Source organism: Tauraco erythrolophus, chromosome 6 (genome assembly GCF_009769465.1).
Source record: "Tauraco erythrolophus isolate bTauEry1 chromosome 6, bTauEry1.pri, whole genome shotgun sequence".
In the NCBI taxonomy this organism is placed as follows: Eukaryota; Metazoa; Chordata; class Aves; order Musophagiformes; family Musophagidae; genus Tauraco; species Tauraco erythrolophus.
In genome coordinates, this window is record NC_141470.1 from 26235838 (window position 1) to 26259530 (window position 23693).

At 35.8% G+C, this 23693-nt stretch overlaps 1 protein-coding gene across 1 annotated transcript in view; it reads left to right on the forward strand.

Moving 5' to 3' along the window:
- Positions 1 to 23693, forward strand: part of SBF2 (SET binding factor 2) — a 282057-nt gene that overhangs the window by 187629 nt on the left and 70735 nt on the right. Inside the window, exons 17-18 of the mRNA XM_086612941.1 lie at positions 10665 to 10733; positions 18640 to 18708. Coding sequence (XP_086469067.1) covers positions 10665 to 10733; positions 18640 to 18708 — 138 coding nt within the window. The remainder of the gene's footprint in view (positions 1 to 10664; positions 10734 to 18639; positions 18709 to 23693) is intronic.

Genomic DNA, 23693 nt, shown 5'->3' on the forward strand with positions numbered 1-23693 from the left:
CGGCCGTATATCGATGTATATTTAGCTTTAGTTCAGTCTTTTATTACCAAAATGAAGGAGAAGAGCTTGCCTGTCTAACGTTGTCTCCTTCTGGTCTTCGCCCTCCTGCTCTTCACCCTTCAAATAACTGTTAAACCAAGGTGTAGCGGAGGAGCTGAAGTGGAATGCTTCTCTGCTCTGCGAGCAAGGTGTGTACTCACTTGATCATTGATAATACTTAACTTACCAGAAGAAACGTGCCGTATAGACAATCGGTTTGTTGTTTCTATGAGGAATTTTATGAAGTTGTCTGGTTTTAAGTGTTATTTTGCAGGAATTTGCAAAAGATGCCATTGGGTGGCTGCAAGATCATAATCTTTTATTTATTTTTCACATACAGCCATTTCTAAAACAGAAAGAACATTGAAATGTGTTCAAAGTCTTCTAATCATTTGATTGCTATAATGTTTGTATTAACCGTTGGTTTAAACAATTGAAATCTTGAAATCTTGGCAGCTTGTATTCAAAAACTGAAGTGTGATGTTGAGATAAATACCGTAAAACACAGGCCAGTTCTGGATTTTGTCAATATTTGTGTCAACTTTGACAAATGCATTAATTTGACAAACAAAAAAGAGTGAACATATGTGACATTTTAGAAAGATTAAGGAAAAAATGTAAGAATCTATTTCTTTACAGTGATAGATGTACCTCTGCTGTTATCTAAACAAAAAGTGCCTGAAGTTATAGAACAAAAACAGAAAATAAAGGTGTAAATAAAAGAACGTTTGACAATCTGCATATGTTGTAAAAAATCCTTGCAGCTGTTAACATTCACTTTCAATATTATAGCCCAGATTTATGACTTACATGAGTTGTTTTTAGGATGCATGGGAAAATGCCATGTAAGCATGCTATGGCGAAGATTACTTTTAGTAATTCCCCCCTCTGTACATGTCCAGGGGGCAGGCTTTGGTATTTAGTGATCTAACAATGTATTTAAAAATAGCTTCACCTAATGCCTGTAGATAAAACAAACAAACATCTCACTAACCCCCTCTCCTGCTTCTCTCCCAGATTATTCAACTCTAAACTCCAAAACTCCACTTGGGAGCTAGGAATTGAAATTTGGATTGCATGTTTATGGTCTAAAATTTCACAATGTTTGTGAGCATGCAGATACAATTACTTTTCTATCTAGATTATTTGACTTTTGAGGACAAAACCAACTTATTTTGATGAAATTAATTCCTCTGGTTAGTTGAACACCTTGTATAACCTTCTCTTTCAATGTTAATCGGTTGAACATCACTTTAGAGAATACATCTTCTTTGTTATACTTAAATAAGTTGCATTTAATTCGCATATAATATTCTTTATCCCTTCCAGGTGTTTAGAATGAAATATTGTACTAAATTGTCTCTAACTGTAGTAGTAATAATGCACTTCAAATCAACCTGGGTTATGCGGATGCCATGATTTTCAGCACTTCTTTAGAAACTGCATCTTTTTTCCTTACTTGCATTATAATATTCTGCCTCTGAACTATAGACATCTGAGTTTTATGTATTATACATACCTTCAACAGTACTGATTATTTTAATTCTCAACAAGTTTTCATTTTTCTTCACTTTTAATACCTTAATGTAATTGCTAATATTTTATATATTTTCCTATACTTTCAAGTCTCACAGATTTCACTTCTGTAAATGTCATGCATGCTATGATATTTTCCACTTGTGCAAGAGCATTAGCATTGGTACAGTCTAGATTCACAGGTAGCACAAAATATGATGCTACCCAGAACATGTTTCTTGATCATTGTCTTGCCTGTGTGCCAGCAGAAGCTGGGGTTCACACCCTAAACCAAGTAGAGTCTGCACTGATTATTTTTTTTTTTTTTGTATTAGAACAGAGGCAAAACAAGTTGTTTTGGACACTTTTTCCTCGTAAGAAGAGGAAAAAATGTTAATGCAGGCAAAGCCAGTGGACTAAAAGAGCCTTTAATATATTGTTTTCAGGCCAAATTCTAAATTCTAGTCTATTGATTTCATTGGAATTTATCCTGTTATATTTATGAAGTTAAAATGTATAATTGCTTTTGTGAAAAACAATTTAAAGGAAAATATTTCTTTTAATGGACTATTTTGGAGCATTGCCTTTGTCATTTGGGAATAGCTGAAATACTAACCATATGTGGTTCTGTTTAAAAGCCACAGGCCACAACTACAGTTATGTTAACACAATTTGTTACTCAGCCTCTGAATCGCATGTGTAAGAAAGTCATAGTCTTTGATCCTGACTTGATTATGATAGATGACAGTTATCTTCCCAATCCCCTATCCATTTTGCCTCCACCCCTACAGAGACCATTACCGTGTAAAACATTTTCTCTGATGAAGACTTAACTAATGGTAGGCTTGGGGGATTTCACTTACTTTTCACAACCTCTCAGGCATAGTCAGTATGCCAGCAGTGTTGCATGGATCGAAATGTGAAAACCATAACTACAGAGAAAATTCAAACCAAGATGCTGAGAGGTATTATGAGAATCACTTCTTTGATTGTCTGGCTTTCACCGAAACTTTTAACAAAGGGACTCAGACTGCCACATGCATTTTACAGGTGCTCATTGCAAAGAACTGCTTCAGGATAATTTAGTATTAAAGTACCATAGCACAAAGATTTGAATTTCATCACTGTTGTCTAATTTCTAATTTCAAATTGAAGATACAACATGCGTATGAAAACAGTAGGCATCAGAACTGTTTTTACAAACATTTAACTTTCTCCAGTAGCCTACTTGAAATTCATCTCATCTGAGAACACCTAGGAGTAATCAAAACTGTCAGGAGAATTGTTGATTCTTGGATACGTTTTTCCACAAGAGGATGCTGAAGATTGTTTCTGGAGCCAGAAGTTTTCTGAATATTCCACAGATGTTTTTGAGGTTACATGTTGTCCACTCAGGTTTTATCAATCTCCATAAATACTGTTTTTGAAGAATGAGATGAGGATTTGTTGGGGGGGAAATGACTTTTTTTCCAAGTCTGCTTGAGCCAAATAATGTTCAACAAATTTACTTAAGTCAACATATTTTCTTGGTGCATATTGTTTCCATGACAGTTTGAAATTTTTTTTGTTTCAGTTACTGTTAATATACAGTGTCGGGAGCGTGAAGAGAAATGAATAAAGATGCTTGCTAAGACAGAGATGAGTATTACTGGAAATGTCATATATTCCCTGTTACGTCTTAGTAAAGGGACTATGTTCCATATTTTCCATCTTCAGAAAAAAATAATATCTCCTGCATCTATTCCTATGTAATTTTCAAAATTTGAAACATAATTAAAAAAATAAAATGAACAAGTGTGTAGCTTAGTTCTCTGCTCAGTAAAAAGAAGCTGACCTTAGAGGACCTTGGGGGTAGTTGAAATTCTGGTGGAGCCTGTAATTTCCATGTTAGTGATGAAACATCTTTGGCTACTCAGGCAACAGTTAAATAAGAAAGAAATCATAAGCAAATTAATTTTCAGTGAAGTAATTTTAAGTCATAACCTAAATACTTTAAAAATTCTCCAATAAAAGTTTTCCTGAAGAGACCTTCAAAAACTTACTGAAAAGACTAAATACAACATTTGATCATGACTTATCATGAATAAGCTGAAGTGCTTATTCAAAAATGAGTTTTGGTTACCAATGTATGCAAGAACCATAGTGGTTAGCAGCATTTAAAATCCATATTATTAAAAAAAATAACGTTGATGCATTTCTTTTCCTAGTCAGCATGCAGCTTTCAGTTCAGAACAGATGCCCCTGGAAGCAACTAAAGCAGTGTTCCCTGTGCTTTCTTGGTCTCCTTTTTATTCTTTTCTGTATTCTTTCACTGTGTTTGGTAGTCATCCTTTAGCAGTAGTTTTTTAGCTAATATTAATCTCTTGCATTTATTTTATCATCACTCCACAGTAATTTCTCCCGCTTTTTTTTTTTTTCCCCTCATGAGAGACAACCAACTTTACTAATCATTATTACAAAATAATTGAATCTGTTGACTATGTTTAGGAAATCAGTATGTCAGTAAAAGATCTATCTGGTAACCTGACGTTCTGAAAGTTTCTGCAATTCAGCTGCGAGATGTTTCCTTAATTTAAGATTTCTTCATGCCTTGATTTGAGACACTATTGGGTTATAGGAGTTCTACGTATTCCAGAAATTGTTGCAGAACTGTAGACTCTGCTATGATCATCTAATGATTGCCAGTATTACTGTATAGATTTCCTTGATCTCCCTTCAGTGATTACTGGTATGTTAGTAAAAGTTGGCAAGTAATGTGCTTTTCTGATTGCTATATCTTTATTTTTTTTTTAAACTCTGCGTGTGCCCAGATGAAATAATCATATTATTTTAGGTATACAAAAGCTTCCATTTGTGTGTTGATCTTGCTAAGTTCATTACTGTTATAAGATAAGGCAATCCTTATTTTGTTGTGTATTGGCTGCAGTGATGCCTTTATTAAAAGCTTACAAAATAAAAATGCAACAGATAGTATATCTCTGTACTTAACTCATTCAGGATGAAGATAAAGGATTTGAGTCCAACATTTAATGACAAGGTATTTTCTACAGATTTTCATCAAAATCAGATGTGCAGCACCTCCATGTTATTGTTACAGCAATGGTGAATTTTGGCTGATGCTTAGCTGTCATATTTAAGGTCAGAAGAAAATCATACACTTGGAAGACAATTGTGAATTCTTTTGAAAACTTAGGAAAATATTTTTGTAGTTGCATACCAACTACTTGGTAAATTATCACAAAAAACTACAACCTTTTTATCTTTGTTTTCTTGTAAATTGTAAATCAAGTTTAACACGTTTCTTGAGACAGCAACTGTATCTAACTATTGAATCTATACCTTTATTTAATACAGTGAATCTCACAATTCATTTTACCTTATAATATAAAATTCTGGTGCTTATCAGTCAGCTTTTTACTTATTTCAAAAATAAACTTAAATGTTTAGAATCAGCTATTGTAAAATACTTGATTTTCCCTTTATTGTTATTAAAATACAGTATTAGCAGATTAATACGATGTAATTATTCCCAGCTACAGAGTTAAATGAAAATACTATAATCTGATCTAAACTTCAGTGCTAGCCAAGGGGGTGAGGAAGAGAGAGAGGTTGTTTTGGAGAAGAGTCAGGCTAATGTAAGTATTTCTGAATTTAATTTATTATTCATTAACGTAAATAAAATATAATAGATAAGGTCAATTGAACTATGAATGCAAAATGGTGAGATAATTTACTTACAATATGTAATGACGTATTAATCTTTGTCCGTTGAGACAGAGGAGCTTTGTCTGCTCAGAGTGGAGAGGCTGTTAGGCCTCTACTCAGTTGTGGTGCATCAAAATTATTTCCTTTCACATGACTGAATCCTTGAAATGCATTACCTGGCAAGATAGCTTATTTCCCACACCTCACCGAAAAGACAGCATGTTTGCTGTTCAGTTCATGTGCCCTTATTCAGGTGCATAGAGTGCTGCTGCTGCAAGTGCCATGCTCTATGTTTGGCATCCTTTCAGGCTGACTTACCTGTTTGCCTACTGTGTGCTTGCATGGATGGCTTGGACTGCGTGTTACTACCCTTCCTATACACCGCTGCGTCATCACGTTCACCTGTTTCACTCCATAAGTGAGCATCAGTGTGCTGCACAATCGCCTTGTGCTGTGCTTTTGCATCCATCTCTCTTGCGGTGTGTTAATATAGAAAGCCCACATCTTTGTTATCTATTATTTTATTTTCTGTAGAGAGGAGAAGGTTCAAAGAAGAAAGAGAAGGATAGTAAATAAGAGTATTTGAAATTATTATTATATTTTTGACTAAGATCACCTAACCGATGTGTCTCAGTACCGAATCAAAAGCCACACTCTTAAATCTCCTTACAAAATAGCGAAAAACAAGATCAAAAATTTCAGCAGCACAAGGAGCTTGGACAAAATGTGGCTATGGGACCCAAGCATGGTACTGAAAGAGAAGGCAATGGTGACTCTGGGATTCATGTCAGCTCTGATAGTGAAGGTCTTCCTGAAAGCCTAGGGATTTCTTTGCTACTTAGAACTGCAGGTAAGATAAAAAGACGGAGAAGATAATGAAATGTATCAGGATATGTGCTCATATTTCTTCTTAGGAGGAGACACAGATTAGAAATATTTCTCTTTTGAGTGATCACATTTATGTGTATTGTTTCATTCAGTATACACTGAATAGTGCCATGCTGTCCAGAAATTAGCTATTGATCTTCAGAAATTTGTCCTACACTCATCTGGAAATTTGCTACTACATTCTTGGGAATTGGAGTCTTGATGTTTTTAGGAAGCCAAAGCCATTGCTAATGCTTAATTTTCTCATTTTTTATTTTCACTACCCACTCTTTTTTTTTTTTTTTTTTTCAGCCATTGCAATCTGGCTCATCCTTCTGAAAGCTCCAAATATGACTTGTGTGGAAGGAACTTCAAACAGTGCGAGTGTAGTTGGGACTTAATACTTCACTAATGTTTCACTGTACCTTAAGTTGCCTTTTATGAATCTTTTCATTGTCATTTACTGTGCTTCCATAGCAGAGCTGCCCTTTCTGCATTTTTTCCCTAAACTTTCAAGAAAAGAACAAAGTAGAAAGTGTTTGGAGTAGAACCCTCAGGAAGGAAGATCAGATAGCCTAGGATTTGGGTTAATTGACAACCCAAAAGCTGGCAAAGGCAGCTTTCTCTGTCACTAGTTAGCTGAATGTTGCTACTAGCAATGATTTAGAAGGCTATGGAACAGAAAAGGATCATACCAAGTTTTCTTAAAATTTGTATCAAACAGTTCTGCTGAAAGGCAGTGCTACAGCAAAGGTCCCTGCTACACTTCTGCTTCGTTGGTCCACACAGCAAGCTCAAGGGTTTCTTCTTTCCTCTAGTAGTGTTTGCCCTGCAGAACTGTTTTTACAGAGAACGGAAATTTGTTTCAAGCGCATCCAAGCATGCTTCTTCAACTGTATGACAAACCAGTATGTTTTTGGAGCCTGCTTTTTCACTTCTATAACCAAAGTTGGAGGAATGGAATTCTAGCCTTCAGATTTCTTGGAGCCATTTGAAAATCCCAGAGAAACGTATTGATACAACAAGTTTTAAGACTGAAAGATTCAGGGGATAGTTTTACAATTGCCAGTTCAAAATAGTTTTACTGTTTCTTCCATTGTCTGTCTTCACACTTGTTTTTGCTTGTATTCTTAGAAAAATAAACTATTAACATTGAAGGAATGAATTTTTAATAACAGTTTCATAAGAAACAGTTCTCACGTCTCGGATGCACCTGTCATATTTGTCTTATTGAACCACAGAAAGTGTAAGATTTCAGATAAAATCTCTATCCATATGAAAATAAGCTGCTGCCCATGCACTGGGAAGTACAATCTGAACACTTAAAATACTTTGCATTAAGTTTCATAAAAATACTATCTTTTTCTAAGCTTTCTTTTCCATAGATTAAATATTTGTATTAAAATGTATATCTTTCATTGATGAATGTTATCTTAGAGGTAGCACTTTACTAAATCAAGCAGCTCTTGAAATCTCTGAATCTCTTGGGCTTTCCAGGCTTGCAACAACATTCTTCCTTGATCGCACAGATTTGATGTGTTACTCAAGATGGACACAGCTGTACAACATGCTACCTAATCATGCACAATGTATGTCCTTTGCTTTCCCGAATTTGCTTTAGGTATTCCTTTCTGTGAACCATTTATCCTTTAAAAGACTTTATCAGCCAGGGCTATAAAGCTGTAAATTTGCTAGGAGATTTTTCTACCGAAAAACGGGATCTTTCTGATAATGACTTTAGTAGCATGATTTTTTCACGATGTGGAATGAGCCTATTCTGATGTTCTTACAAGGTTGATTTTTGGATCAAGCAACTTTTACAACATCTTGTATTAAAGTTGATAAAACTGCAACAACTTTTTGAAACATAACAGAAAATTTACATTCCAGTCTATCAAGGAACTGAGACGTCTGGCAGCAGGATTGGCAACAGGGATTTTAGGTTCTGTCAAATTCACCATCACAACTAATACAATGCGTCATTTGTGCCTAAGCATGGAAAAGCCCTTGCTGGCTGCATTCAAGGTTCACAACCTTATAATAAGTAGAATTACCTCAAAAAACCACAAAACCCCCCTTTGTCATCCTTGAAATTCTGCAGCCATTGCAGGTCATCCCAGAAAAATCCTCTTCCAGCAGCTGACACTTGTTTCATGAATCCAGAAATGGAGCTGCACCAACAAAGCTGATCCAAGAAAACTTCTTCCAGAAGCAGCTGGTCATTGTCGTTCTTCTTGTCCTTTGGTGCAGCTGTACACAGACTAACTGGTGCCTCTGCCAAAACTGTAGCAAAGCTTCTCGGTACTATCAAGGTTGACGTAGAAAAACTGAAGCTGTTGGCAAGATGATGTCAAATACATATTGAAAAGAGACTCCACTTTAGGCAGTTTGTAAAAATGCATCTGCTAGAGGCAGTGTTACATCCCCACAAACGTACTTCAGTGCCCCGGGGGCACCTGCAGAACTCTGTGGATGCATTCAGTGTATATATCTATCTAACGATATATATATATATATTTTTATATATATTTATTTATTTTATTTAAAAAAAAAAAAAAGGGTTGGCATCGGCTTTGTCTCCAGTAATTTTTTCTCTGCTGGTTGAGCATAGTGTTTTCCCTTTATATACTTGCTTAGTTCTTCTGGGCTTCTTTTGCTTCTGTGCTCTCCTGATAATTTCCATCTCTTGGATAAGATTCTTAAACTCTCTAGTTGTTTTCTTCTTTTGCCCCTGCTATGAGTATATCTCTTGGTGAGACTAATGTTTCTGACTTAACGGCTCGATGTCCATGTGGAGACCGGTCACGAGTGGCGTCCCTCAGGGGTCCGTGTTGGGCCCGGCCCTCTTCAACATCTTTGTCGGTGACGTGGACAGTGGCATGGAGTGCACCCTCAGCAAGTTCGCCGATGACACCAAGCTGTGTGGTGCCGTCGACACGCTGGAAGGGAGGGATGCCATCCAGAGGGACCTCGACAGGCTGGAGAGGTGGGCCCGTACCAACCTCATGAAGTTTAACCAGGCCAAGTGCAAGGTCCTACATCTGGGTCATGGCAATCCCAGGCACAATTACAGACTGGGTGGAGAATGGATCGTGAGCAGCCCTGAGGAGAAGGACTTGGGAGTACTGGTGGACGAGAAGCTCAATATGAGCCGGCAATGTGCTCTTGTGGCCCAGAAGGCCAACCGCGTCCTGGGCTGCATCAAGAGGAGCGTGGCCAGCAGGTCGAGGGAGGTGATTCTCCCCCTCTACTCTGCCCTCGTGAGACCTCACTTGGAGTATTGCGTCCAGTTCTGGAGCCCCCAACATAAGAAGGACATGGACCAGTTGGAGAGGGTCCAGAGGAGGGCCACGAAGATGATAAGAGGGCTGGAGCACCTTTCCTATGAGGACAGGCTGAAAGAGTTGGGGCTGTTCAGCCTGGAGAAGAGGAGGCTCCGGGGTGACCTTATAGCGGTCTTCCAGTGCCTCAAGGGGGCCTACAAGAAAGATGGGGAGAGGCTGTTCAGGAGGGCCAGTTGTGATAGGACAAGGGGTAATGGTTTTAAAATAGAGGGAGGTAGATTCAGGTTGGATATTAGGAAAAAATTTTTTACCATGAGAGTTGTAGAATACTGGAACAGGTTGCCCAGAGAGGTGGTGGATGCTCCATCCCTGGAGACGTTCAAGGCCCGGTTGGATGAGGCCCTGAGCAACCTGATCTAGTTGGAGATATCCCTGTTCCTTGCAGGGGGGTTGGACTAGATGACCTTTGAAGGTCCCTTCCAGCCCTAACCATTCTATGATTCTATGACTTGGTACAAGATATTCTTCTCCCTCCTATCTCCCATCAGTCTTACGCATTGTTTCCAATTATTTACTCTTTAGCTCACATATTTCTTTGAGAAACTTAATATCACTACTGTAAATCCATTCACTTCTTCTGCCTGTTGCTATTCTTATAATGCTTTTTCTCTCACATCAAAGTACTTCATAATATTTCAGTTTCCTCTCATGTTGAGTGCCTGTTCAATTCAACTGCAGTATTATCTGTTTTACCGATTCCTTGGAGCTGTCTATACTGCACAGAGTTTGCTGGTATCTGCAGACAGCAACAAAATAAGGTAACTGTGCACGTTCTTCTGAGTTTTAGGGCACAGTCTTGGTTTGACATACATAACACGACACATGGTTCCAGGTGCTGTTCATACGTAGCTTATGTTTTTGCATGTCGTTACCTTGTCCCTTGTGCAGAATTTAGCATTTGTCTTTGTTGAAGTTCAGGAGGTTCTTGTCAGTGTTTCTGACAGGCTGTGATGCCAGTTAGTAGCAGTCCTGCCCTCCAGCATATTTACCACTTCCCTAAATTTGGTGTCATCCAGACATTTGATGAGGATGCATTTCATGCCGTATTCCAGCCTGTTAATGAAAACATTAGGTGGCATTTGCCACAGTATCAACCCCTGAAAACATGACTCATAACCACCTTCCTGTTAAACTTTGAACCTTTGACCACTGTCTTTTGAATCTGACTGTGCAGTTTTCCACTCTTTCATCTAGACCGTATCTCCCCAGCTTCCCTACCAGGATACCAAAGGAGCCTCTGTCAAAAGCCCTGTTAAAGCCAAGGTAGATGAGACGTGCTCTTCTTTCCTGAGCTGCAAAGGTTGTTATTTCATCGTAGAGATTGATCCATTTTCCCTTGATCAGCCTGTGCTTTCTGTTGTCAATCACTTTCTTGTTCTTCACGTCTGGAAATGCCTTCTTGTGAGGACCTGTAGATCCTCTGAACCTGTTCCTTGCTTTCCTTGAGATTTTGCCCAAGGTTTTATTTCTGTTTCTGCAAAAAAATCAGTTACAATTGACAAGGTACATACGAGAGACTAAGTCTCCAAAAGGGAAAACTTTCAGATTTAGAAGTTCCATTTTCTAAGATGATGTCAGTGAGGGTTTTTAGGATAAGTTAAAAATTATTTTGCCATCACATACTATTCAATATAAAATTTTCAGTGAACCCTTCTTCCAAGTTAGTTTCGTCAGCTATTGTTTGTTCAGTTTCTCCGTAGTGAACTAGACTCAGAATCTTTTGGTAATTGAGCTGAGCATCTTCTCTCTGCATTTCAGAAGATAAGTCTTCTATCCAAACAATATTTTTCTAAAGCAAAAAACTGATTTTTCAGTGAATGTCTTTACATACCCAGAGTAATCTGATATTTTTTTAAGAAGGTGTCAATTCCTGTTAAGTTGTAAAAATTGTATAGAATATGCACTAAGTGTGATACATTTTTATTATAATTATATGAAATTAGAAAATTGCATGAAACTTAGAGAACAGTAAAATTACTTTAGGCAAGATGAATGTATTCTTACATGTTTAAAAGTTCATGACTTTACTTACAATTTAGGAGGAGAGATGCTGCTATGCACTGGACGAGTGCTAGAATGTGTCAGGATGTGTGCTGTGCACTTGTGAACTGATTCGCTAATAGATAACTGAATATCTATATTGGAACAGATATTCCAATATGTATCTATTATATAGGTATATACTATATGTATGGAATATTATATATGGAATGTTCTGGAATATTGCATCTGTTTTAATAGTTCTTCTAATATTTTAAGCATTTTTCTCTTGTTCCTTAACTCAATTAATGAGGCTGTCTGTGAAGTGGTTTACAAAGTATCCTGTATTTATGTTTTGCAATCACTGCATAAGTGCTTTGGTCTACCAGCGCTTCAGGAGTACACTGCCGTCTATAGATACATTATGAATTAATCACCCCTTTCCAACTGAGTAGTTAATGGATATTGATCACTGTTTTGTCATGAATTGCAATGTATTCTATCATTTGAATGTTGTTTGTCAAATACTTTTTACAAATTACTGTGCAGGACCTTGTATCACAGCTGGTGTAGTTTAAGGTTTGGACAGAGTCACTGTGAATGAAGCCCTGCTGTGAAATAAAAGTCAAAAGGCATCTTGGCATCCCAACCATTTCCTTGGGAGAAGATTACAGCCTGAGTATGTTGAACTTTATTGCCATGGGCCTCATGACAGTATTCAGAAACATGCATGGCATTTCTGTTAAAGAAACTCAGATGTGCTTAGACGCAAGGGATGGCATTCTTGTGTTTATCAGTATCTTGCAAAAAAAAGTTAAATGTTTTTACGCTTTTGGGGTACAGTAAAAATACAGTGAAAAATGTGTAATTTATGCACATAAAATTGAGGTTCCTGATTTCCTAAATATCATTTGTTACGAGAAGGAGGAAATGACTGATCTCAACCCTAGACAGAAATATATTTATTGAGAAAGAAGAGGGGGGTGGATCAACAGCTCTTTTTTGAGTAAAAGCTTGTTTCTTGTTTCGGTTTGCTGTGAGATCAGAAGGAAAATGGAGCTGCATAGAGGAAAAGTGCTGCGTTTGTTAACTTGTGAACATGCAGGGTAAAGCAAAAGGAAATTCGAAGGTCAATGAACATTATGTGCTTGTGTCATTCCATTTAAATTGCATCAGTTAAATTCTGTCCCTTATACAACTATGTTTCAAGGACACACAAACCTATGAGAATTCAGGGCCAGGTAAAGACAAATATGAAGCTCTTCAGGAAGTAAAATCTAATTGAATCTCCTGCTGCCTGGAGCGGCAGGCCTTACATCATCTTGCATCCTATTCCTGACATGATAGATTCCCTAAAGAAATGGTCATTGTGAAGACCCCTAGTCAGGCAGAAAGACCACAAAGTCAAAACAATTGGTAAGGATTCTTCTGGATTGGGTGCAGGTCCTTTGTCTTCTGCGTTGGCGCTTGTATGAACGTAATAGCTGCAGAGGATGAAGAAAGTATTACGTCTGGCATAATTCAGAGAACAGGTGAAGTCTGTCTAATACGGCCTTTGTGTTAATTACTGCTGTCGGATAGTAACCAGGTAGCAATCTCAGAATTGCCTTCTTGAAAGCTCAAAGTGTGATTCTAGTCAATGTTAAAGTGGGAAACCATAGACAATAGGAGTGTACATTTTTGGGTTTATTTACCCAGAATCACTGAAACAGTGTTTAAAAAGTTAAAAGCTTGTGTTATTGAGTAACACATAAGCTGTGCTAGGGTCATTTATGAAGGAAGAGGTAGTTTTGTGAGTTAATAATTTTGAAAGTCTGTATGTATCCTTATCAAAATGTGAAGTTTTAAAAGTAATGAGAATAAGGCAGTGTCTTCCAAGTTTTGAGTGTGTTCTTGTAGTTCTGCTGATACATAAATCCACAAATAGTCAGCTATATGGGCCTCCTAGATATGTCTTTCTTCCATCCTGTTTCTCAAGTCCCAGAAGAGTTGCATTTAACAAAATTCTAGCACTCTCAATAGGGTTTCAGTTCACCTTTGGTGACAAGAGAGAAGGAAAACTTTGATTCCATTATAAAGCAGAGCACTGGCTAGCAGGCATGATAACTTCACTAGGCAAAACTGTGTATGAATGTTAGAAAGAAAGTAACTGTGCCTTAATTTTCACTAAAACCAATTTTACATATGATTTCAATAACAAGATTCCAAACTTTCTTTTGAAGTTAATTATATACTGTTAGTAATAAGTAATGTAAATAATTAGTGTCATATTGGCATTTATTCCAGCAAAATATGTCATTTTGACTATTATTTCCGATGATGGCTTTATCTGTGGAGTTAAAACTTGTAGTTTATATACTTTTAGAAGTGAGACTGGAAATTCCAAATAAGACTATGTTTTTTTCACCCTTTTTTCTAGGCACCATATAATTATATTAACTATAATCAGTACTTTGTGAAATTGTTGGTTTATTTACTTGGATTTTTGACTCTATTTGATTAACATGGAATAGGTTTTTGTTGATAAAAACTACCATTTTTAATAGTTCGGTTCCTTAGCTAATGAAAATGAATTATTTTTCTGAAATTGGCTCATTAAAATTCAATTCTAGTTTTGAATTACAGTACAGTTCTACACGATGAATCCCTATGCCTTTAAACAAAGCATTTTTTGTAAACCAGACCGCTGATTTCTCTTACTGCTTTATACAAAAAGAATAGTCTTGTGTGTTAGGTTTGACAGTTTATTGTTGATGCAGTTTATATTTTGGAAATATAAAAATTTTGTGATTCAGTAAAACTCTGCCCATGTAATATATCTGTAATAAGGATTAAATCCTGGCACCACTGAAATCATCTGTTGAATTTTAAACCAATATTTCACCTGTAATTTGTAGCCAATGTACTGCACATAGTTTATGGTCACCTTACACAAGCTGACTGAACAATTCTTGTCTCAGTGCTTTAAAAACACATAGGACTTTGAAGTTTCTGGCATTTTTTTCTTGATTCATTATGCGCTTAGTCCTGCGTGGTGATGAATTCTTTTGGTCTTCATGAAGATTGACAACATTCAATACTTCTCCAGAGGGACAATGCAGTGTGAAGGGTTACTTTAGCAGTGTTTTTAATAGAGCATACATGCATCATACCGTACTGCCAAAAAGTATAGATCAAGAGCTGCCATGTTTAGTTTTTAGTTTGAATGCACGCACTGCCTGTTATGTTAATTTCATGTGATAGTCAGGCCTGCAGGTAATTCCTTTTATTTATAGTATTGCTTAACGTAAAGCAAAATTGGGTCACAAGTTTTCAGGATACTCAGATTTCTGTAAATTATTAAAAATGTGATGTCTGTTTGTAAAGCTTACTGTCCAAAGCAGAATGTGGTTTAACACAGGAAACAGACTGTATCAACTAGCAATTAATGAGAGATACTATCAAGATGGATTTCAAAAGAAAATTGTGCTCCAGATATTATCAGATATTTAATATATCTCTCCTAGATTTTTATCATGTGACTAAGAGAAAGCAGAAATCCATCAGTATCAGTTGTTATTTACTGCGGCCTCTTCAAGAATGTATGTAAACTTGTGTTTAACTGTCAGTGTGCTTCACTGACTTCGGCTTGCTTTTGTAGTCACTGAAACGTCAGAGGGTGCTTAAGGGCTTTCTTGAATCTGGGCCTGCACCTTCAGTAGCAGATCAAGGAGGAACATTTACGTGGGCTGGCTTTTCTTAGCTGTTCATCGCCAGGCTTAGATTGTGGAGGGCATCTCAACTTAGTGATGATGTACACCACCATGTATTCCAAACAGAAGTTCAGGTCAGTGCTTGTTCCAAAGTCAAGAATGAGGAGAAGAGTTGCCTCTCCTCTCCAGTACCAGAAGCCTAAGCTACCTATCAAATCCCAAAAGCCATCGATGCCTCACCAGATATCAGCAGTTCCATGCGTTCATCAAAGCAGTCACAATCTGTAACTTCTAGCTGTCAGTCCTACAATGTAAGGACAATATCTAACCACAAAAGTTTTGCTGCATATTTAAAATAAGCGGAACATAAAAGTAAATCTCATATATTATCAAAGTAAGTAATGTAAGGAAAAACATTCTCATTTTATTTTTCACTTCTCAATTCAGTTTAGCAAAACTATTTTAAATGCACATGAATTACTGTAACCCTTCCAGTCTGCTACAGAGTTCAGCAGCTATCCGAATACATGATCGGTAGAGCCAGAATAACATGCCAGGTCTCCACTCAATTAGGCATGGATTCAAAGCGTTACTCTGCACATGGCATGATGGAATATATTTCATGGTCATAAGACATTGTTTTTAGGAAATTAATTTGCTGAGAGTTAATTTTTGTTCCCCAGGTGTGTTTCAGCTTTGTTTTGTGCAAATTAGGAAAACAGCTTTAATTATTTTATGGTATTTGATTTGTATACTTCTGTAGCAGAAGCAAGAGATATTTTTCAAAATTGGTAAAGACATTATAATATATAAGGTAGCTGGATTGCTTTGTTTCAGGAGTCTAAATTAATTGCATACAATATGTATATGACATTTCCAGTGCTTTGGTTTCCCTGTAAAATTGAGAAACTAAGATTTCAGTGCAACATCTCTTAACTATGACATTCTATCATGCAGCTATAAAGCAGATAAACAGTGAATTAATTTCACTATTCTTAAAAAAGCAGTATTATAGTTTATGCCTAACTGAGACCATTTTGCATTTATTGTCACATGCTGGAGAAGAAAAAATAATATATAGGTAATACCTCCATACTACAAGTCCAGAGGATACTGCTGACATAGAATATGTAGAGAATTTCATACTTGCAAGAAGGAATGGAAAATAATCTACTGTGTTGTTTATGTGGTGATGATATATATCTTTGAGACATATGTTAGCTCTTGGAGTATTGAATGCTCTCTAGGTGAAGATACATTGCTCAGTTTTTGTGAAGATATTTTTATGTATATTTTGGGTAAAAGCCAAAACTCTTACAAATAATTTGAGCTAAGGGATTAAGTAGATAACTTGAAACAATGAGGATGGATCATTTTATACTTGGCTATAAATAAGCACATACAGAAATACAATATTTATTTCTTTGAAAACTGTTGAGCATTCCTAAAGGTTGTAAAGTCTCATTTTAAATGGGAAGTTCTCTGATTAAGTGAAAAAATACTAACAATATTTATCATATCTTTGTATTAAACTACAAATACATGTGCTGAATTCCAAATCGGGGTTAAGATATGGATAACAATAGGAAATAATGCAGAAATTGAAAATGAAAAGCAGCTGAGGCTATGTCCTTTAGTCTTACTGTTCTGACATCTTACAAACTAATCTGAGTTCTTTATATAGATGTCACAGTACTTAAAGGCATCATTAAAACATATTGAGTTTCTCAGTGTCCACTTTTCTCACTGTTTCCCTCTGCCAGGTTGTAATGTGTTATGAAGTGTGAGCACTTGTAACATCTTCTGTTTTCCATGTGCAGTTAGCATACATGCAGTCGTGCAGAGTTAGGCATGTTAAAGCTTTCAGTAACTGCAGAAATAAAGCGTCACATCTATAAGCCTGTACACCTTTTCAGAATACATACATAAGTAGTTATCTAAATGCTGCGATGTTTAACTGTGTATGAACACTGGTGTTCTGTTTAGATGGGATCAAAACTCATTTGATTAAAGTAATATAAATTGAAGTGTTTGTTATTTGAAATTCACAAAGGGTGACATAGACTTTTAAAGTAATGAGAAGCAAAATACTCTTGTGTTGAGTTTTTTGGTCTATTGTTTTAAGCCTGCAGTTCAAATCACTCAGCAGACATTTAAGAAAGATTGAGATGAATGCAAATAACATCCTAATCATCCTTAGCATGATCCTATAATGCAGATTTTATATTTCTGCTATCACAGCTGACTGGTGCCAATTTTTTGCTAGTTGCTGTGTTTTAGAGAACTCTAATATGATGAAATGAAGGCACAAATGAAATGTCTGGCAGAGGAACACTTGACATGTTTCAATTTTGGAATTTGGTCAGATGTTATAGATAATTAATAGAGGTGTGGTTTGAATTGAAGGGTGCCCGTTATAAGAATGAATGTTAAAAATACTGAAATGAATTGTTAAAATGGACATGTTGCTTTGGGGTTCATCATCCACAGGCACAAAGGTGATACATTGGTCTGTTAGAACTACGTGCTTTATTGTGTTTTTCAGTGTTGGCAAAAAGAGCTAATAAATCTAGTCACTTAAAGGAAAGAAAAGTGTCTTTTTTTGACTCTTGTTGAGTATTTTTTTTCGTTCTATGTTTTTAAAAAAGTCTTAAAAATCCAAGTAGTTTGTTTTTTAGATATTAAGTTACATTCCAATTCTGCTTTCTTTTAAAAGACTTCCGTAATAAAATTGCTATTTTCTTCAGGGCAATTACTGGTTGATTTACTTTGGCATACCTTTTTCAGCCGAGAGAGACACGAATGACACACTTGACTGTTGAATGAGGCATTCTGAGACTGAAGAGAATGGGTTTTCATCTTCTTTTAATGTTAGCCTTGTGCCAAACTTTTGTAGAGGCTGTGGAGGTGATCATTTCATATTAAATAAATATCAATTTCTTTGTGTAAACTTTTTGAAAGTACATTCCTTGGTCATCACATCACTTCCACTTTAGTCAGGTTTGCTGTTGACCCGAATGGAAGCAGACTACCTTTGTATTGTTTCCTAAACAAATAATATTATGTTGGTGAAATAATCACATGATATCAAGCGATTAGAAGTTACACTGTATATAGGAAGAATAGCAGAGACACTCCACGAGGTGGAAATGAAATTGTAATGCATAACATTCAAAGTGGGTTTGCTTATTTTCTTCATATGTTTTTCTTGAAGGATTGTTCATGTATTTCAGACATGAGAGTGAGAAAGCTACTAATAAAGTCCTTAAATGAGAAGAATCATAGCTATACCTGTCTTGCAGAAATGGAGGGAAGATACCTATATGCGCACACACATGCACACACATGAATATATGTTCTTTGTACATGATATCAAGTGATTAGAAGTTACACTGTGTATAGGAAGAATAACAGAGAGACTCCATGAGGTGAAAATGAAATTGTAATGCATAACATTGAAAGTGTTTGCTTATTTTCTTCATGTGTTTTTCTTGAAGGATTGTTCATCTTCAGAAGAATATAGCATTGCTGCAGCGTTGCTACCCCTGACAACTGCTTTTTATAGGGTAAGTTTTTGTTGAAAACCACTCCTGATTTGTATTTTTTTGCATTGTGTACATTGTTAAAATGAAGAAAGTGATGACAGAAGATACATGGCAGGTAGGAAGGTTCGTTCTAAAATTGATTGATTTCAATGGAAGTCTTTTAATAAGCTATTATGGACATTGCTCCAGAATTACACTTGTTGATGTTGTGTGATGAGGATTATGATAAATTTATCCGGAACTAAATGCAAGCTTATATGATGGGTTAGAGAATTATCATTGAATTGTAACTAGACACTAAAATAAGTGGAAAGAATAGTTTCTGATGTTACTGTGTAAAAACTGTTTATTGGAGTACTATTTTGTTTAATTTGGCATGTTAAGCATTGGTCTAAAAGTGCTTGTTAAGTTTTTTGTCCGAGTAGTTGTTAACTTTGGAGCATATTATGAATGGCTTGTTTTAACTCTGTATTTGTTTTCAATTTTTTGTGGTGTTTTTTTTTTTCTTTTCCTAGTGTTTGATAATGATGAAATATAATATGATCATAAATATAAAAATTTAAATAATACAAATTCTGCAAACAATTATTTTGAAAGCAGAACTTTTGTAGTATGGCTGTAGTTTTTTCAGTGTCCCAATACAGTAGTGTTTTCATCAGTTCTGGTTAGCTCAAGTGCCACTTTTTAGGATGTACATATCTTGAGGAGATACGAAGTTCAGAACATGGACTTGCTTGCAATATTAAATAATCTTTGTTTAATGTGAATATTGTTATACAACCCAGTTTGGGTAATTGGTATGCCATGATACTGCAAAACAGTAGTTACTGTGACGGTCTAGCTAGACATTAATAACGTGATAGAAATTAAGAAAAATATAATCTTCCATCCCTGAGATGGTGTATGATGCATTTATGAGTAGTCATAAATAAAGAGATTCCTATTTTAGCTGAATAGAAACGAAGATTTCTGCAACAATAATTGAGAAATCAGTGCTTTTTAATTTAGACTGTATGTTCTAATCGAACAATTTCTGATTCTTTTAAACTAGAAATAGACCCTGTGATGTAGTTTTTAGAATAAAAAATGTGGAACTTCACGAGTCATAGAACATAGAAATATCTGCTGAAGACACAAGCAATTCTGACGAAGTCATGTGCATAGAAACCTTCTTGAAATCTATTTAAGCCAGTATTTCCTACATATATAGAGCATAAAGTGGTACATTTTCTCTCTTCTAGTTGTTTGAACTCTGAAAAAGTTTTAGTTAAATGGGCTTTATTTTAGATGAGCTTTATTTTTAAATGGGCTTTCTGGAAAGAGTCAACAGAATATTTTCATTTTCTTATATAAGCTAGTGTGGTAAGACATTAAATTTTTCAATCCTAGCAAATAGACTTTCTCCCAACTTTAATGACAAGTTCATCTTTTCCTATGCACTCTCTTTTGAGTCCTTGGGTAGCAGAGTTGTTTGTCATTTGTTGCTTTCTACTAATACCTAATTTGGAGAAATGAGCTATAGAGATTTTCCATTTCCCTATTTTATTCTTGCTACTGCATTAAACCTTTATTATGAAGAAAGGTTTACTTTAGTTTTATGTTATTTTCTGATTTTTAGTTCCTCTAATAAAAATGACCAAGAGTCCACATAGCTCTTTACCTTGACAGGTACAGAGAGTATTTTGGGGACTTGTAGCAGTTTGGTTAGATTCCTCATTTGGTAAAGGTGTTTTTTTTTTCCTCATTAGGAAAAATAAATTTTCCTCATTAGGAAAAAAACCAATGAGCTAAATAAAAAGTACCTTTTTTGTGTGGAGTATCATGAGTGTTGAAATAAGCTTAAATAAGTTTTAATTTCACAATCAAGAAGAGCAAAAATCTGGACTGAGTATAGAATATCTTTAAGTCATTTCTTCTATAAACTTGTCTTTTTGGTAGCAGTACCGAGTTCTCGCACCATTTCTCTCACAAAAAGTTCTCTGAAATCTTTTTTATAGTAACCTAGTCCACTACTTACTATTTAGCTCTAAAGCTATAAACTCAGGAAACTGAGTCCCTGGATGTCAGAAGCATGAGAATTTTTTTTAATGTTCCAGACCTGAATTAAAAATTAAAGTAACCTGACTATAACTTACAAAAGCCAGCTGTTAATGCATAATAGAAAAAGAATTTTGTTTTTCCCAGATCTAATCCTCAGGTTCATTGATGGCCCCCTTTGGTATGTCCCATTAGATAGAATTCTTTGGCAAAAGTATTTATTTTGGTATAAAACTATTCATACTAAACACAAACTGATGTGTTGTTCAGAACATAAGATCAGTAGACAAACTTTGCAGCGATTAGTTAAAATTAACAGTTTAAGGTTCAGTTTGGGATTAGAGTAAAAATGAAACTTTTTTGAGCTTTTTTCAAATTCTCTAGAGGTTTTCAAAATTTTATCCTAGACTAGAACGAGTATGTTCTACCTTGCATGAACCTGTATGGGAATAATCTTCTGTATCAGTATTCTTAAATTAAGAAAAGAGGGTGTCATCTTTTCCGCCGCGTTAACATCTCTATAACCCTTTGGAGGGAGTCCTACTCTGGAGTTACACTAAACTAATGTTCCTCTTCCCCTGTTTTGGGGAGCAATCATATCAAATCCTGCTGGTTTACTTTTCTCTCTTGAGATTCCTGTTTTCTAATGTATTAACCCCTCTTTTCACTGGATTTCCCTTTACCGAAATCTTAGAATGATTAAAGTTTTACTGCTTAACACAGCATGTTGCTGTTCTGTCTCTGGTAAGTCTGGAAGAATGTACAAACTAAAATTAAGGTCATTTGGGGATTATTTGTTTTTTATTAAAATACCTTCAGTAAAACTGATATGTTTGTGCTGTCAAACTATGTCATGGCCTTTTCTGCCAAGTTGCTTGTCAATTTTATTTAGTTACCATATACAGTGTAGCTTACACACATGCACACGCACATGCACACACTTCAACCTGCATTTCATTTTTCTGTAGGCAGAGCACAAGTATTTCAATACTGTTGCTTCAATATGCAGAACTATTTTACCTTTGCTATAAGTGTGATTGTGCTTATGCTTTCCAGAAAATGATGAGGTGCTTGGCTGTAAGCACTTGTTTTCAGTGATGGTTCTGTTATCAGAATACCATGTTTAATGTCAGCAGCATATTAAATCTTATTTCACCTAGCCCTGTTGAAACTGTGCAGTGTAGTTGGTAGCCAGGAATAGACAGGAACTGTGAATCTAATAGTGACACAGGTTTTCATTTGTGTGTGCATTGGTATTACTGCACAAATGGTATTCCAAATTGAGTCACCAGTGAGAAAGCCTGTACTAAATCTAAAAATGTCGTAGAGTTGTATCAGTCAAATATATATATTTTACCATCTATGGTATTTCATGTGTATATATAGGATTGCGCGTCACAATGTTTTATTGCTAATGTAATTCCTGTTGCTTCAAATGAGATAAGAACTTACACAGCATCACAGTTCCTTTGTGAAAGGACTATTGTGTATATGAAATGTTAAGTTTCATTTTACTTAACTAGCACAAAGCAGAGCACTAATGAAACAATTACCTGTTCTTCCTGAATAGCTCTACTGTATGTGGCCACACATAGTGCAGACAGCAAGTCTTTGAGGTGTATAAGTAATGAGAAAGATGTGTTATTGCGTGAGTGCAGCAGATGAAACCAATAAACTGAGAAGTAAGAGAAACATACTCCTAGAGGTGATGTTGGTGAGATTCTGGAATGGTCTTCTCATGAAGTAGTCAATGCTCTAGCCTTGAGGTATTTCAAAATATTCTTGGGAAAACAGTAAAAAATGTATAGAAAGGAACAAGCTTGCATGATCCAATGGGTCTTGTCTATCTCCTAATGTCTTTGCTAATGTAAAGATTAGTCTGGGGTATTTTTACATATATCTAATTAAAATAACAAGAAACATCACCCCGTGTACAGCATGCTATCAGCTCTTGCGATGTCTGGAGATATTTCAGAATTCCAACTCCTGAAGTCTGGTGAGTGATCTCTTGTGAAACTTGATCAGGCAGGATTTGATCACACTCTAACTCATAGCTGGTGGGATTGAATTCATAGACAGGAAGTCAGTACCGGTTGCATATTTGTGGCCTGGAGAAATAATTGAATTTTCTCTAAAAAGTAGTTAAAATGCTATTTTAAAATTTTAAATATTGGACATGAGCCGTTAGCAAAATGTGACTCATCAGTGACAGTGAACTTTGGTGTGTACTGTTAATGTCACAAAAACAAACACATCTTTTGCTTCTGGGTTAGAAAAAGGTTTTAGCTTACCATTAGTAATACTGTTGGAATTTTGTTTAAAATTGAAGCAATATAAATAAAATGTATTTATACATGAAGATAAAAGAATTTTTCCATGTTTTTGGTATGGATGACCCACGTTTATTTGGTATGCAATCATTTCTTCTGTGTATAAAATAGAAATGTAATATTCCCTGATGTGCAGAAAAGAGGTCTTTTTCTACACATTGGAAGAAAGGACAAAATGAAAAGAACATATTTTAATCATATTTTCATTTTAATAACTCATCAAGGAAGACCTGTTGACAGTTGTATAATTGGCATTGTCAAATTCGAAGGATTTGAATACTGTTTCAATTATGTCTCTTTGCCAAGGTGGCAAGATGTCACATAGACTACACTGCATTTCTTGAAGGTTTAGAGTGTAGCAAGAGCGATCAATGATCAATGGCAGGAACCAGTTTCAGCCTGTCCACTGGACAACAGGCAGAGAGATCAAACGCTCTCTTTCTCACTGCTGTTCCATGCCAATTCACAGTCAGAGTCCACTCCTCCATCTTCCCTCCCTTTTCAACTAAGGTGATGTTTGGCAGTCTGATCAAACAGTTGTTCTTGCATCCCTCAACCATTGCAGAACCTGAATGTGCAGACTATAATACGATTTTCTCACTTTCAGGAGATTTTTTTCAAAATTTTGTGATTAAAATT